The sequence below is a fragment of the Bos javanicus genome, chromosome 15, assembly GCF_032452875.1.
Source record: "Bos javanicus breed banteng chromosome 15, ARS-OSU_banteng_1.0, whole genome shotgun sequence".
NCBI classification, from domain to species: Eukaryota; Metazoa; Chordata; class Mammalia; order Artiodactyla; family Bovidae; genus Bos; species Bos javanicus.
Window position 1 is genome coordinate 6,052,933 of NC_083882.1, and position 17,119 is coordinate 6,070,051.

Sequence of the window (17,119 nt, forward strand, 5' to 3'; positions counted from 1 at the left end):
TAATTCAAAAACAGCCTGATTATTAGACTATGTGTCTGCTCCTCCTCCTTCCCACTTTCTTCATCCTCATTATTTTAATTGCTTGAAAGGCACACTTTGTACCTTAGAGAGAATCTAGCACAGTGATGAGCAGAGTCAGCATTTTGGAATTACATATTGAGTTGAATTAATTGGAAAATGCTTTTTGGGTTCTTCATGGGTTCCCAGTGAATCCATTGTTTGGCCTCCTTATCAAAGATGAAATTATGAGCTTTTGACTTAATCTGTTTTTCTATATTTATTACCTGATTCTTCTGGATACCCAAACAAGTTTTCACTTTGTGATGGTGAAGAGAAGGAAGTGGGGGAAAGCAGTCCTTCTGGCCTCCAGAAAAGGCCAGATCTCATTGGATAAGCAGTCAAGTTATAAACAGAGGTCACAAGCCTGAGAAGGAGCAAGTAGAGAAATTAGGGGGTATGATGAAAATCAAGGCAGCTGGAGTTTAATTGACTCTGTCTGGCCTTAGCTGCTCACTGACATTAGAGCCTCCCAGCCTTTCTGGGTCTCACTCAGTTTTCTATCTTTTACTTCATACAATGTAAATATATAATTTCCTTGAAAGATAAAGATTGGTATAAAATAGACTAATTCAGACAACCTGAGAATATACTGAGCTACACGTAATGGAATGATGGTGGTGGTTTAGTTGCTAAGTCGTGTTGAACTCTTGAGACCTGATGGACTTTAGGCTGCTAGGTTCCTCTGTCCATAGGATTTCCCAGGCAAGAATACTGGAGTGGAGTGAGTTGCCATTTGCTTCTCCTGGGGATCTTCCTGATCCAGGGATTGAACCCATGTTTCCTGCATTGCAGGTAGATTCTTTACCTCTGAGCCACCAGGGGCTTCCCACACCTAACAAGTTTTTGGCCTAATTCTTACGTATAATTTTAATAATACTGCTAGCTATGTTACTTGCACTTTGCCTATTTTATGATATTGTTGTTTCCTGCATTACCAAATGTGTGACTGAACCTCCAACAAAATAATAATAACTAGGCGACTTGGAAAAGTTGATCAAATACATAGTTCTGGATGCAATCAGTAATTGTAATTACTCTAGATATGGAAGGATACAAACAAGAGGAAATTTTTCCTGGACTGTAAGAGACTGGGTAAGACAGGTTGGTCCAGCCCTTTGGTTACTGTTGATAGTAACAGTATGCTAGTAACAGCAAAATCTTCACCAGACCTAAGAATGAGTTCCTTGCTCCATGGGATGAAATGGTCATGAAATGCCTCCCAAAGTATGGTCGAATTTGTAACCATGAGGGGGCTCTGTCAACTACAAATTGCCACCTACCTCTACAAGAATTAAATCGTGAGCTGGGGCAACTGCTGATTTTCAACATCCCCTGGAAAATGTTCAAGGTGGAGAGCAAAAATGAGGCACTCTGTGCTCAGGGAAAAGCTGGCAGAATGGGTTTTCAGATAGATATTTTTAGGAGCTGATTTTATGAGCTTAATTTTTGTACCTCTTCCTATGTAGAAAAGCACTAAAATCCTTCACAGTGACAACTGTTACTTGTGACTAGCAGAAAGCTTCACCAGACTAGCAGAAACCTTCTGGAAAAATATGTGCTTGATTATGTATATTCCTTCTTCACCAAAACCAGATATATATACTGACCTCTCCCCACCCTGCATCTTTGGAGCAATTTCTCAGAGCCATCTGAGGGGCCATCTCCCAGCCTACAGTCCTCATTTTGCCCCCAATAAAACTTAACTAACACAACAACAACCACAAAAATACCTACAGTCTAGATAAGGCCGTGATGTATAGGGCTTGGGGAGAGGAAGTGTACCCTCAATAGACTCCTGCCACACTGAGTTTTATCTATGGTAGGTGCCCAAGTAATTATTTTTAAAATGGACAATATCCAGCCAAGTGGCACTTTACAGTTTATGATGCACTTTCAGACGCTTTATCTCAGTTGATCCTCTTAATGATCTCATGAGATAGGCCAGGTATTATTATTTTCATTTAAGAGATTATGAAACAAGCTTAGAAATAATGGCAGCATTGGAGGTGCAAATACAGCTTGCTGCTGCTAAGTCATTTCAGTCGTGTCTGACTCTGTGTGACCCCATAGACAGCAGCCCACCAGGCTCCCCCGTCCCTGGGATTCTCCAGGCAAGAACACTGGAGTGGGTTGCCATTTCCTTCTCCAATGCATGAAAGTGAAAAGTGAAAGGGAAGTCGCTCAGTCATGTCCGACTCTTAGCGACCCCATGGACTTCAGCCTACCAGGCTCCTCTGCCCATGGGATTTTCCAGGCAAGAGTACTGGAGTGGGGTGCCATTGCCTTCTCCAGCAAAGACAGCTTACAGTTTTCTAAAACACAGTATACTTTCTCTTCTGAATCATGATGCTGCTTGCTGCTGCCGCTGCTGCTAAGTTGCTTCAGTCATGTCCGACTCTGTGCAACCCCATAGACGGAAGCCCACCAGGCTCCCCGTCCCTGGGATTCTCCAGGCAAGAACACTGGAGTGGGTTGCCATTTCCTTCTCCAATGCATGAAAGTGAAAAGTGAAAGGGAAGTCGCTCAGTCGTGTCTGACTCTTAGTGACCCCATGGACTACAGCCTACCGAGCTCCTCCATCCATGGGATTTTCCAGGCAAGAGTACTGGAGTGGGGTGCCATTGCCTTCTCCGATGATGCTGCTTAGGAACATGAAAAAAATATTCCTCTCTCTCAATAGAGTTGTCCTTTGGATTTCATTATCAGCTCACCCAGATAGCTTCAGCAGACCCCTGTATGCAGCATCCCTCTTACGGGGTACATACTATGCTCCAGAACATCATGAACTTAACTCTTCATTGCACAAATTGCCCTGAATTATAATGTCTAATTGGGCTTCCCTGGTGGCTCAGATGGTAAAGAATCTGCCTACAATGCAGAAGACCTGGGTTCGATCCCTGGGTTGGGAAGATCCCCTGGAGGAGGGCATGGCAACCCACTCCAGTATTCTTGCCTGGAGAATCCCATGGACAGAGGAACCTGGCGGGGCTACAGTCTATGGGGTCTCAAAGAGTCAGACACGAGTGAAGCAACTAAGCATGCACAGTGTCTAACTACTTATCTGCCTCTGCTACTAGATGATAGCTTCTTGAGGGAAGAGCCTGAATCTTGTTCAGTGTTTCATCCCAAGGTCTTACTCAGTGCCTGCTGATAGGTTCTTATAAATATTTGTTAAATTAACTAAAGCTCAACAGAATGTTTGAGGAGTACCTAAATTTACCACATGGAAATTTAAAAACCAAAACTTTCCCTTAAGTTCCCTGTCCACAAATACTTTTATGTATTGATTCTAGCTTCTACTGAGTCAGTAAACTATTCATATTTTATAAGAATTATTTTAAACTCCAAAATTCAAAATAGACCACATTTACATTGAAATTTTCAGACCAGTACCCTCATGTATACTCCCACAATTTTATGTAAATAATATTGGGAAAATGGATGGTTAAGCTGCTAAATCTTAAGTTAATGTATAGGTACCAGATTTTTGTGAACTAGCCATTCAGTTCAGTTCAGTTCAGTTCAGTCGCTCAGTCGTGTCCGACTCTTTGCAACCCCATGAATCACAGCACGCCAGGCCTCCCTGTCCATCACCAGCTCCCAGAGTTCACTCAAACTCACATCCATGGAGTCAGTGATGCCAGCCAGCCATCTCATCCTCTGTCATCCCCTTCTCCTCCTGCCTTCAATCCCTCTCAGCATCAGAGTCTTTTCCAATGAGTCAACTCTTCACATGAGGTGGTGAAAGTACTGGAGTTTCAGCTTTAACATCAATCCTTTCAATGAACACCCAGGACTGATCTCCTTTAGAATGGACTGGTTGAATCTCCTTGCAGTCCAAGGGACTCTCAAGAGTCTTCTCCAACATCACAGTTCAAAAGCATCAATTCGGCGCTCAGCTTTCTTCACAGACCAACTCTCACATCCATACATAACCACTGGAAAAACTATAGCCTTGACTAGACAGACCTTTGTTGGCAAAGTAATGTCTCTGCTTTTGAATGTGCTATCTAGGTTGGTCATAACTTTCCTTCCAAGGAGTAAGCATCTTTTAATTTCATGGCTGCAGTCATCATCTGCAGTGATTTTGGAATCCCCAAAAATAAAGTCTGACACTGTTTCCACTGTTTCCCCATCTATTTCCCATTAAGTGATGGGGCCAGATGCAGCCATTATGTCCTAAGATATAAACACTTTCAATAGATAAGTAAATAGGCAACATAATTTATAATTGTTAATGTTTTTGCTGTTTTTACTAGAAGTAATTAGCATCTCCAAACCACAAAATTTTGGCTCATTTATATAATACTTATAAAATACACCTGAATGGCTAACTTTATGAGATTTTAATTTTCAAAAGATCTGATTCATGTTGATGTTTGGTAGAAACCAACAAAATTCTGTAAAGCAGTTATCCTTCAATTAAAAAATAAATTAAAAAAAAATTTTAAGGCACAAACACACACACAATAAAAAAAAAATCAGAAGAGGAAAGGGAAACTTGTAGCAAATGATACTTGGAATAGGAAGATGCACAGCTTAAGTGTATGCATCATTGATGTCAATCCCTGCTGTTTCCTTCCATGCTTTGAACATCCTTAAATAAATGAAGGAAAAAGAATTACAGAGATGCTAAAAGAATGAAAGAATGAAAAGGAAAAAGAAACAGATTACTAAAGCCAACATATATATATATATTCTACTTAAAAACAAGACATGGACAAGAGGCATTTAGAAATGGCCTCTAAAGTATGGCTTGCTGTATATTTCAGTCCAAGTTCAATTTAAGATCTAAGTCAACCCTGATCTTATTCCTTTTCTGTTGCCAAATAGGATTTTCTGGCGTCGGCAGGTTCACTTGATGTCAGGGATCCGGCCCAGCACCATCACCAGCTCCTTCCCCCAGCTTATGTCCAATGTGGATGCAGCTTATGAAGTGGCTGAGAGGGGCACAGCCTACTTCTTTAAAGGTAAGCTGAAGATCCCGCGAAGAAAGAAGTGGCCGGGTACAGGACACGGTGTGTCTGGAGCACCCAGAACTATCAGTGTTTACTAGTGATCACAGAGCAGTTCCAGCCATTCCTGCTCCTCAGATTGGGGTGAAACATCCCTCTACTCTATCGTGACAGTGACAGCAGTGACGGTACCCTTCCCAGAGCCAAAGGTGCAGTCTGGTGAGGCTCGGTGATAGGCGAGTGTCCGGGAAGGCGGAAACCTGCTCCCTGCCCCGCCCCGCCCCACCCGCCAGACCTCTGCTCTGAGTGACATGGTATTCTCTACTGAGAGCCTCTCATTCACAGAAGTCAGCGTGGAAACCTCAGGATAGCAATACAAGCATCTGGGAGCAGACAGACGCCTGGACTCTTGTCTCCAGCCCTTTAGTGCCTTAGGGAAGTTATCTAATTGCTCTGCATCTTCGTTTCTTCCTGTGCAAAATAGTCACAGTAATAACAACCTTGAAGATGTGACCGTGGCTATAGCCAATGGAAATTGTCCAGCAAACGTTAACTATCAGTTTAGATTGTATTTTCTTGATGCCGAGGGCTGAGAATAGAAGATTAATGCCAGTTTAAGCAAGAATCAGCATTTGTGGTTCACTTGCCCCTTCTCTCTCACACATATCTAAGACTGAAATGAGATTATACAGATGAAAAGTATCTTGAAAAAAAATGAATGTGTTGCATTTGAGACACAGTTGTATCAGTATTATTGCCTTCATAAGGCATGACTAGGGATTTCTGCCTCCAGGGCAAGTTTTAAGTCTTTTACTGAACTGAATAGAGACTTGTATCTCCTCCTGGGTTTTATCCATGGCAAATATCCCATAAACTAGCCCCATTGGTAATCCTGCCTAGAAATCCTAATGAGTGAAGGGCTCCACTAAATAGTAAAGAGTTTTTGTAAGCTTTAATTTCTGGTTCCAGGACCTCACTATTGGATAACAAGAGGATTCCAAATGCAAGGTCCTCCTCGGACTATTTATGACTTTGGGTTCCCAAGATATGTGCAGCGAATAGATGCCGCAGTCTATCTCAAGGATGCACAGAAGACCCTTTTCTTTGTGGGAGATGAATACTACAGGTATGGCTTTTCTCTTTGTGATTGTCCAGCTGTATTCAACGAGAAGGAAAATCCTTTTGCTAAAAAGAATGCAAGGCAAATTTACAAAAGGCCCGTTGACTCTTCCCAGTCACTAGAGTGTCATTTGCTGATGGTTGACACTGTCTTCAAGATACAGAACCATCCAAATAATGGATGAATAATAATGGATGAAACATTCATTCAATAATCCCATTGTTTGGTGTCTAACACATGAAACATCCTAGTCTCTCAAAGCACTCGTTAACTGGATGCCCAGTGGCCCAAAAGAGTGGAGTTACCATTCCCAATACATCCCACTGGGAAGGCCTTGAAAGAAGAACTGATTCCCTCTTATGTGAGTATATCTTATTGATACATGAATATCACTGCATTCCAGAATGCTCTGTGATTTTGTACAAAATGAATGTGGTGACGACAGTGGGGCTCTTTGAAGGAAATTTTTGCTGAAAGGAAAAGGCCTTATGTTCTTTAACCTGGAGCATGAAAATTCTTCTTATCCAAAGATCGTGTGTAATTTCCAGGCCTGTCTTACTACTATGAGCAGATTCGATCACTGTGCACAGGCTCACACCTCGTCTCTCCGGCCTCATCTCACTGCCTTAACTGGCTCACGTTGAAGAACTTGGTACAACTTTGCCAAGCTCTGCTGCTACACCTTCTCCAGTCACAGTTCTCACTTTAGCATTCCTTGACTTTTTGAACGTTAAGGGAGAAGCAAAAAGCTTACACTTTCCTTCAAGGGAGTAAGCATTTTTAATTTCATGGCTGCAGTCACCGTCTGCAGTGATTTTGGAGCCTAAAAAATAAAGTCTGACACTATTTCCACTGTTTCCCCATCTATTTCCCATGAAGTGATGGGACCAGATTCCATGATCTTCGTTTTTTGAATGCTGAGCTTTAAGCCAGCTTTTTCACTCTCTTCTTTCACTTTCATCAAGAGGCTTTTAGTTCCTCTTCACTTTCTGCCATAAGAGTGGTGTCATCTGCATATCTGAGGTTATTGATATTTCTCCCAGCAATCTTGATTACAGCTTGTTCTTCCTCCAGCCCAGAGTCTCTCATGATGTACTCTGCATATAAGTTCAATAAGCAGGGTGACAATATGCAGCTTTGACATACACCCTTCTCAATTTGGAACCAGTCTGTTTTTCCATGTCCGGTTCTAACTACTGCTTCTTGACCTGCATACTGGTTTCTCAGGAGACAGATCAGGTGGTCTGGTATTCCTATCTCCTTCAGAATTTTCCACAGATTATTGTGACCCACACCATCAAAGGCTTTAGCATAGTCAATGAAGCAGAAGTAGATGTTTTTCTGGAAGTCTCTTGCTTTTTTGATGATCCAACAGATGTTGGCAATTTGATCTCTGATTCCTCTGCCTTTTCTAAATCCAGCTTGAATATCTGGAAATTCTTGGTTCATGTACTATTGAAGCCTGGCTTGGAGAATTTTGAGTATTATTTTGCTAGCCTGTGAGATGAGTGCAATGTGTGGTAGTTTGAATATTTTTGGCATTGTCTTTCTTTGGGATTGGAATGAAAACTGACTTTTTCCAGTCCTGGAAATTTCCAAATTTGCTGGCATATTGAGTGCAGCACTTTAACAGCATCGTCTTTTAGGATATGAAATAGCTCATTTGGAATTCCATCACCTCCACTAGCTTTGTTAGTAGTGCTGCTTCCTAAGGCCCACTTGACTTCACATTCCAGGATGTCTGGCCCTAGGTGAGTAATCACACCATCATGGTTATCTGGGTCATTAAGATCTTTTTTGTACAGTTCTTCTGTGTATTCTTGTCACTTCTTAATATCTTCTGCTTCTATTAGGTACATACGGTTTCTGTCCTTTTTTGTGTGCCCATCTTTGCCTGAAATATTCCCTTAGTATCTCTAATCTTCCTGAATAGATCTCTAGTCTTTCCCATTCTATTGTGTTCCTCTATTTCTTTGCAATGATCACTGAGGAAGGCTTTCTTATCTCTCCTTGCTATTCTTTGGAAATCCATTCAGATGGATATATCTTTCCTTTTCTCCTTTGCCTTCAGCTCCTTTTCTCAGCTATTTGTAAGGCCTCTTCAGACAACCATTTTGCCTTTTTGCATTTCTTTTTCTTGGGGTTGGCCTTGATCACTGCCTCCTGTACAATATCACAAACCTCCATCCATCATCCTTCAAGCACTCTGTCTATCAGATCTAATCCCTTGAATCTATTTGTCATTTCCACTGTATAACTGTAAGTGATTTGATTTAGGTCATACCTGAATGGTCTAATGGTTTTCCCTTCTTTCTTCAATTTCAGTCTGAATTTGGCAATAAGGAGTTCATGATCTGAACCACAGTCAGCTCCCGGTCCTGTTTTTGCTGACTCTGTAGAGGTTCTCCATCTTCAGCTGCAAAGAATATAATCAATCTGATTTTGGTATTGACCATCTGGTGATGTCCTTGTGTAGAGTCGTCTCTTGTGGTGTTGGAAAGGGTGTTTGCTATGGCCAGTGTGTTCTCTTGGCAGAACTCTGTTAGCTTTTGCCGTGCCTCATTTTAGACTGGAAGGCCAAACTTGCCTGTTACTCCAGGTATCTCTTGACTTGATACTTTTGCATTCCAGTCCCCTGTGATGAAAAGGACATCTTTTTTCAGTTCTAGAAGGTCTTCATAAAACCATTCAACTTCAGCTTCTTCAACATTAGTGGTTGGGGCATAGACTTGGATTACTGTGATATTGAATGGTTTGTCTTGGAAACACAGAGAGATCATTCTGTCGTTTTTGAGATTGCATCCAAGCACTGCATTTCAGATTCTTTTGTTGACTATGAGGGCTACTACATTTCTTCTAAGGGTCTTGCCCACAGTAGATATAACGGTCACCTGAATTAAATTCACCCATTCCAGTCCATTTTAGTTCACTGATTCCTAAAATGTTGATGTTCACTCTTGCCATCTGCTGTTTGAGGTTATATGGTAATTAACAAATAATTTTTTTAAATGTTGTGATAATTAACAAGTGATTGCTTAAACCTAAATATTCTTATAAATAGCAATCCAGTCAAAGAGTTCATCAAAGGGAATTTTGTTTTTAAACACTCAAATGCCTTGACATTGCACTGAAATCTCTGCTTCTGGCAAGGCAGATAGAGTACTTTCAGCAATAAGAGTCTTCTATTTTACACTCTCTAACACACACACTGTTTTTCACAATAAGGAATATGACAAATAACCTTGACCTCCAGCTCAGAAGTTCAGGAAAAGCTAATGTATGATTTTTATTAATAACTGCCCCCTGTGTTGGACACATTTTCCTCAATAGGGCCTCATGTGTATGACATCTTACAGTCTATAAAGCCCTATATCAGATAGAAATTATGTTCAGCTGCTAGAAAGAGAGACCCAGTAATAACTGTGGCTTAAACACCACAAGGGGTTTTTTTCTCATATATGTGAGATGTTTGAAGTTTTATGGATTTAGAGCTGGTAAGATGGGTCCATGGCCATTAGGGTCCCAAGTTCCTTCTGACATTTTGCCCAAGTATTAACAGGTAGCTTCCACTCTTATGATTGCCACAGGATTCCAGATGGCCAGTTGTGCCTCAGTCATTACATCCTATGCTAAATAGGAAGAAGTTGGACTGGAAAGAAAGAGAAAGGGGGCAATGAAGTTCTATAGGTAAAGCACATGGACACATCTAAAAATACCAAAGCCTCCAGTTACACACCAATAATTTTACTATATTGATACCCCTGGACAGTGTGTTAGGGTTTACTCTCCATGGTCGCCCCTCAGGTTCTTCTTTGGTCCTCATACTAGTTCAGTCTGCAGTACAAATACTGTGCTAATGGAAGAAAAGGCTCTAGATATGCTTGTTGTCAGGGAAATTCTCCATGAACCCCTAGGGCTGGGACCCGTTTTAGTGAATGAAGTGCCATTAAAAAACTACTGAATAGCTTCCTGCACTGAGGATTGAGTGTTGGGTTGGGCCAAGTTGATTCAGGCTCTAAGAGTAAGGGGACTTCACTGGTGGCTAAGGGTAAAGAATCTGCCTGAAATGCATGAGAATACCTGTAATGCAGGAGACTGCCTGCAGTGTAGAAGCCTGGGGTTCAGTCCTTGGGTTGGGAAGATCCGCTGGAGAAGGAAATGGCAACCCATTCTAGTATTCTTGCCTGGAGAATCCCATGGGCAGAGGAGCCTTGTGGGCTACAAATCTTGAAGTTGCGAGAGTGGGACACAACTTAGTGACTAAACCACCACCACCACCTAAGAGTGAGAACCCACATATCAGTGTAATAGTAATTTACAGAGGAACAGACCATAGAACTACAAAGTGAAACCTAAATGGGGCTCTGCCAGGCTGATGCCAGCACATGCTGCCCCACCAAATGATACATCATGTAAACTTTACTAACAAGGGCTACTTCCCCATTCGTCTGTTTGCTTTTATTCCTTCCTTTCCTATTTCTGCTGCTACTGCTGCTGCTGCTAAGTCGCTTCAGTCGTGTCTGACTCTGTGCGATCACATAGACAGCAGTCCACCAGGCTCCCCCGTCCCTGGGATTTTCCAAGCAAGAGTACTGGAGTGGGTTGCCATTGCCTTCTCCATTTCTATTTCTAGACAGCCTCAATTATCCATTCAGTTTCTTTCTTTACATTACTTCTACCGCCTCTGGATAACTTCTCCCTGTAAGTATTCTCCCTTGCTTACTAGCACCAGAGCAGTGATTACACCAAGGAGCTCCTGAGGACTCTGGGAGAAGGGGGTGCCATCAACTCCACCATGCTTTGAGATGGTCAGTTCAGTTCAGTCACTCAGTCGTGTCCAATTCTATGTGACCCCATAAACCGCAGCACGCCAGGCCTCCCTGTCCATCACCAACTCCCGGAGTTTACCATACCCATGTCCATTGAGTCAATGATGCCATCAAACCATCTCATCCTCTGTCGTCCCCTTCTCTTCCTGCCCTCAATCTTTCCGAGCATCACCGTCTTTTCAAATGAGTCAGCTCTTCCCATCAGGTGGCCAAAATATTGGAGTTTCAGCTTCAACATCAGTCCTTCTTTCCAATGAATACCCAGGACTGATCTCCTTTAGGATGGACTGGTTGGATCTCCTTACACTTCAAGGGACTCTCAAGAGTCTTCTCCAACACCATAGTTCAAAAGTATCAATTCTTTGGTGCTCAGCTTTCTTTATATTACAACTCTCACATCCATACATGACTACTGGAAAAACCATAGCCTTGACTAGATGGACGTTTGTTGACAAAGTAATGTCTCTTCTTTTGAATATGCTATCTAGGTTGGTCATAACTTTCCTTCCAAGGAGTAAGCGTCTTTTAATTTCATGGCTGCAGTCACCATCTGCAGTGCTTTTGAAGCCCCCCAAAAATAAAGTCTGATACTGTTTCCACTGTTTCCCATCTATTTCCCATGAAGTGATGGGACCAGATGCCATGATCTTCGTTTTCTGAATGTTGAGCTTTAAGCCAGCTTTTTTACTCTCCTCTTTCACTTTCATCAAGAGGCTTTTTAGTTCCTCTTCACTTTCTGCCATAAGGGTGGTGTCATCTGCATATCTGAGGTTACTGATATTTCTCCCAGCAATCTTGATTCCAGCTTGTGCTTCTTCCAGTCCAGCGTCTCATGATGTACTCTTCATATAAGTTAAATAAGCAGGGTGACGATATAAAGCCTTAATGGAATCCTTTTCCGGTTTGGAACCAGTCTGTTGTTCCATGTCCAGTTCTAACTGTTGCTTCCTGACCTGCATACAGGTTTCTCAGGAGGCAGGTCAGGTGGTCTGGTGTTCCCATCTCTTTCAGAATTTTCCACAGTCTATTGTGATCCACACAGTCAAAGGCTTTGGCATAGTGAATAAAGCAGAAATAGATGTTTTTCTGGAACTCTCTTGCTTTTTCGATGATCCAGCAGATGTTGGCAATTTGATCTCTTGTTTCTCTGCCTTTTCTAAAACCAGCTTGAACATCTGGAAGTTCACATTTCATGTATTGCTGAAGCCTGGCTTGGAGAACTGTGAGCATTACTTTACTAGCATGTGAGATGAGTGCAATTGTGCAGTAGTTTGAGCATTCTTTGGCATTGCCTTTCTTTGGGATTGGAATGAAAACTGACCTTTTCCAGTCCTGTGGCCACTGCTGAGTTTTCCAAATCCAAATTTGCTGACATATTGAGTGCAGCACTTTCTCAGCATCATCTTTTAGGACTTGAAATAGCTCAACTGGAATTCCATCACCTCCACTAGCTTTGTTCATAGTGATGCTTCCTAAGGCCCACTTGACTTCACATTCCAGGAGGTCTGACTCTAGGTAAGTGTGAGTGATCACACCATCATGATTATCTGGGTCATGAAGAACTTTTTTGTACAGTTCTTCTGTGTGTTCTTGCCACCTCTTCTTAATATCTTCTGCTTCTGTCAGTGGTTTCTAAAATTTGTGTAAAATGACTTACAAATGTTTAGGTACAAGCCCTTTTCCACTCCTAAATCATTCTTTCTAACAGGTAGACTAGAGGCATGATTGACATTCAGTTATGTCTGACTCTTTGCGACCCCTTGGACTATACAGTCCATGGAATTCTCTAGGCCAGAATACTGGAGTGGGTAGCCTTTCCCTTCTCCAGGGAATCTTCCCAACCCAGGAATCTAACCCAGGCAGATTCTTTACCAGCTGAGCCACAAGGGAACCCCAAGAATACTGGCATGTGTAGCCTGTCCCTTCTCCAGAGGATCTTCCTGACCCAGGAATCCAACCAGGGTCTCCTGCATTGCAGGTGGATTCTTTATCAACTGAGCTATCAGGGAAGCACAAAGTAGGATACAGTCTTCCAGATTCTTTCCTTCCTGGATCCCTCAAGAATGCTGAAACTGGATCTGTTTATTTAAAGATTTTATAGTTAATTAAAATAGGGAAATAAATAATAGTAACAAAAATAAGAAAGATGGGTAGATTTCAAAATCTTGTTTTTTAATCTTTTTTTTTTTTAATGCATTACCAAACTACTGCATTCATGCCCGTATTGGTCATGATTACATGTCAAGCTGTGTACTAAGACCTTGACACTCATGACAAGGCACAAAGTTTGCTGTTTAAGAGTGTAGACAGGAATAAGACAGTGTTCATCTCAGCTCTGGCATGTTGGATCATCTTTCTGCTGGATCATTTTTGGATGCAGAAATAGTATCTACTTCATTGAGTTGTGGAAATCAATGAGAAAAATGTGAAATTCCTGTTGTAGAGTAAGGACTCAATTCATATTGGGTGTTATCAATGCCCTCAGCAAGTTGTACAGTTGAAAGTAAATGTATAGATAACTAATTAAAAGGAACCCAGATGCCACAAGTGGCCTCATGGAAGACTGCACGGGGTTCAGTGGAGCAAAACTAAAAGGAAATGGCCAATTCTAGCAAAATTGTCAAGAAAGAGTTTTTAGAGGAAGCAATGACTGAGCTTCATTTTGAGAGTTGAGTAGGAGTTTCCCAGACAGGATGGGCAGGGTATCTTCCAGGCAGAGAGAGCAGTTGAAGCAAAGGCACCGATGCATGAAAACAGACTGTGTATAGGAGGAAAACCTCAAGTAGTTCAGTATGATCAGAACATGGGCTGGGATGAGAGATGTGGCCCAAGGGTGGAGATCAGGATGGGCCTGTGCCATTCTAGGAGATCAGTGCTAGAGAAAATAGGGATATCTGTAAAGGTCTTAAACAGGGAAGTAAGTCATTAAGGTTTTTGTTAAATCACTCTGGAAGCAGTGCAGCTGTATTAGAGCGGGAACAAGACTGAAAAGCAGTCAAACCAGTTAAGCCAGAAAGTACTGGGAAACATCTTCAGAGTGCTTAAGGGAAAAATGCTCAACCAAGAATCCTATATTCTGCAAAGCTATCTTTAAAAGATGAAGGCAAAATGAAGACATTCCCAAATAAACAAAAACAGAGAATTTATCACTATCATCTTCCTTACAAAAAGTAGTAAAGAAAATTCTTCAAGCAAGTAAACCCAGACAGTAATTTGAAAATTTGAAAACACATTAAAAAAAAGAACACCAGTAAGTGCAATTATGAAATTATAATAGATAGTATAAATGTATGTTTGCTCTAATTTTTAAATTAACTGTATAAAATCATATATATATATATATATGTATAATTATATTGTTGGGCCTATAACATATAGAAAGATTTGTTTCTTTCTGAAGAAAGCAGAGCATGGTAAGTTAAAATATGTACATGGTATGCTTTATAGCAACTACTAAGAAAATAACTCTATTAAGTGAAGTGAAAAAATAACAAAAGAAATTTAAATGGTGCATTAGAAATTTGTAACTAATGCAGAAGAAAGCATAAGGAGGGAAAAAGAACTAAAAAAGATGTGGGGTATGTAGAAAACAGAAGTATATAAATCCAGTTATATTAGTAATATTAAATGTGAATAGATTAAGCAATTTAATCAAATTACAAAGGCTGTCATACTGGATTAAAAAGCAAGATGCCACTGTGTACTCAAAGATACAACTGGACTGAAAGTTAAAAGGATGGGGAAAAAAACAAAAACAAACAAACAAACAAACAAAAATATATATATATATCATGCTAACCATGCCATAAGAAAGCCAGGGTAGCTATGATATCAGGCAACAAGAAGTATCAAAACAATACTTTTAAAATAAAAGTATTACTAGGAATAGACAGGGACAATTTATAGTGAAAGACAGATTACCAAAAATATAAGAACCTAATAGTAGGGCCTCAAAATGCATGAAGCAAAGAAACTGACAAAAATGAAGAGAGAAAACAACATGTGAAATAATCATAGTTGGAGACTTCAATTCTTCACTTTCAATAATGGACAGAACAACTGGAAAACAAGATCAATTAGGAAAGGAAGATTTGAACAGCACTATAAGAAGCCACCTAGACCTAATAGTTATCTATGGAACACTTCATTCAGTCAAAGAAGACTACGGATTCTACCTAAGTACATGTGGAATATTGTCCAGGATAGATAAAAAGTTAGGCCACAAGAGAAGCCTCAATAAATTTAAATCATTGAAATCATACAAAATATCTCTTCTGATTACAATAGAATTGAGTAGAAACAAATACCTGGAAGAAAACTGGAAAATTTACGAATAAATAGAAATGATATATCACACTCTTCAACAACCAATGGGATGAAGAAGATATCACAAGAGAAATTAGAAAAGACTTTAAGATGAATGAATATTAAAGCACAACCTATGTTGATGCAGTTAAAGCAGTGCTCAAAGGGAAACTTCTAGCTGTAAGTATCCATATTAAAAAAAAGAAAAAATTCAAGTCAATAACCTTTCCACTTAAGACACTGGAAAAAAGAGCAAATTAATTCTAACAAGCAAGAAAAAGGAAATAATAAAGATAACAGTGAAAATGAAGTAGAGAATAAACAATTTGAGAAAATCAGCAAAGCTAAATGTGTTTCTTTGAAAAGGTAAAAAAAATTTATAAACTTCTCACTAAATTAACCTTGTACAAAAGAGAAAACCAAAATTACTAAAATCAGAAATGAAAGAGTGAACACAACCTTACAGAAATAAAATGGACTATAAAAGAATGAACAATTGTGTGCCAATAAATTAGAAAGTTTAGATGAAATAGACAAATTCCTAGAAAAATACAAAGTGATAAAAAAAAAAAAGTGAGTCACTAAGAAATAGACATTCTGAATAGACCTATAACAAATGAGGAGGTTTAATTCATAGTATAAAAATTATCCACAAAGAAAAACCCAGGCCTACATGTTTCCTGGTGTATTCTATCAAAACATTTAGAGAAGAATTATTGCCAATTTTTAACAAACTCCTCCAGAAAGTAGAAGAGAAAGTAATACTTCCCAACTCATTGTATGAGGACATTATTGCCCTTATATGAAAACCAGATGAAGGCATCATAGAATAAAACTTCAGACCAATATCTATTATGAATATGGATGCAAAAATCCTCCAAAAATACTACCAAACCAAATCCAGAAACATATAAAAAAGAATTATACACCATGACCAGCTGGGAATTTTTCCCCAAGAATGCAAGATTGGTTTAACATCTGTTCATCTATAATAACATCTATAATTGATTAATTATATCAATTAATATAATACACTATATCAATAGAGTTAAAAATTAAAAACCATAAGATCACCTCAATAGATGTAGAAAAAGCATTTGACAAAATCACACACTGTTGCATTATAAAAAAAACATTCAACAAACAAGGAATAGAAACTTTTTCACTCTGATAGAAGGCGTCTATGAATACCCACAGCTGATATCATTCTCAGTGTTGAAAGACAGGATGCTTTCCCTCTAAAATCAGGAACAAGACAAAAATTTTTATTCTTACCACTTTTATTCGACATTTTACTGGAGGCTCTAGTCAGGGCAATTAAGCAAGAATGAATGATATTTAAAAAAGAATGATAACAGAAGATGGGAAAGAAAATAAAACTATTTGTATTTGTATGTCATATAATCTTTTACATAGAAAAGCCTAAGGAATCTCAAAAGAAAAAAACCTGTTAGAACTAATAAATGAGTCCACAAATTTGTAGATACGTTCAATATGAAAAAATCTAATGTATTTCTAGATACTTCAATGAACAATGCAAAAATGAATTAAGAAAGCAATTCCATAGCATCAAGAAGAAAAATACACTTAGGAATAAATTTTAACAGAATAAATGGGAAACTTGTAATCTGAAAACTGCAAAACACTGTCGGAAGAAATTAAACAAGATCTAAATGAAAAGGTATCTTATGTTCATGGCTCAGAGCCCTAATGGCAGTGCTCCCCCAACAGATCTATAGACTCCACACAGTCCCTACCAGAATACCACTGGTTTCTTCTTGGAAATTGAGAAGCTGATCTTAAAATCTATTTGGAAAATCAAAAAACTCAGAATAGCCAAATACTTTGAA

At 39.7% G+C, this 17,119-nt stretch overlaps 1 protein-coding gene across 1 annotated transcript in view; it reads left to right on the top strand.

Annotated features, from left to right (window-relative positions):
- Positions 1 to 17,119, top strand: part of MMP20 (matrix metallopeptidase 20) — a 58,609-nt gene that overhangs the window by 33,356 nt on the left and 8,134 nt on the right. Inside the window, exons 7-8 of the mRNA XM_061440100.1 lie at positions 4,894 to 5,030; positions 5,985 to 6,141. Coding sequence (XP_061296084.1) covers positions 4,894 to 5,030; positions 5,985 to 6,141 — 294 coding nt within the window. The remainder of the gene's footprint in view (positions 1 to 4,893; positions 5,031 to 5,984; positions 6,142 to 17,119) is intronic.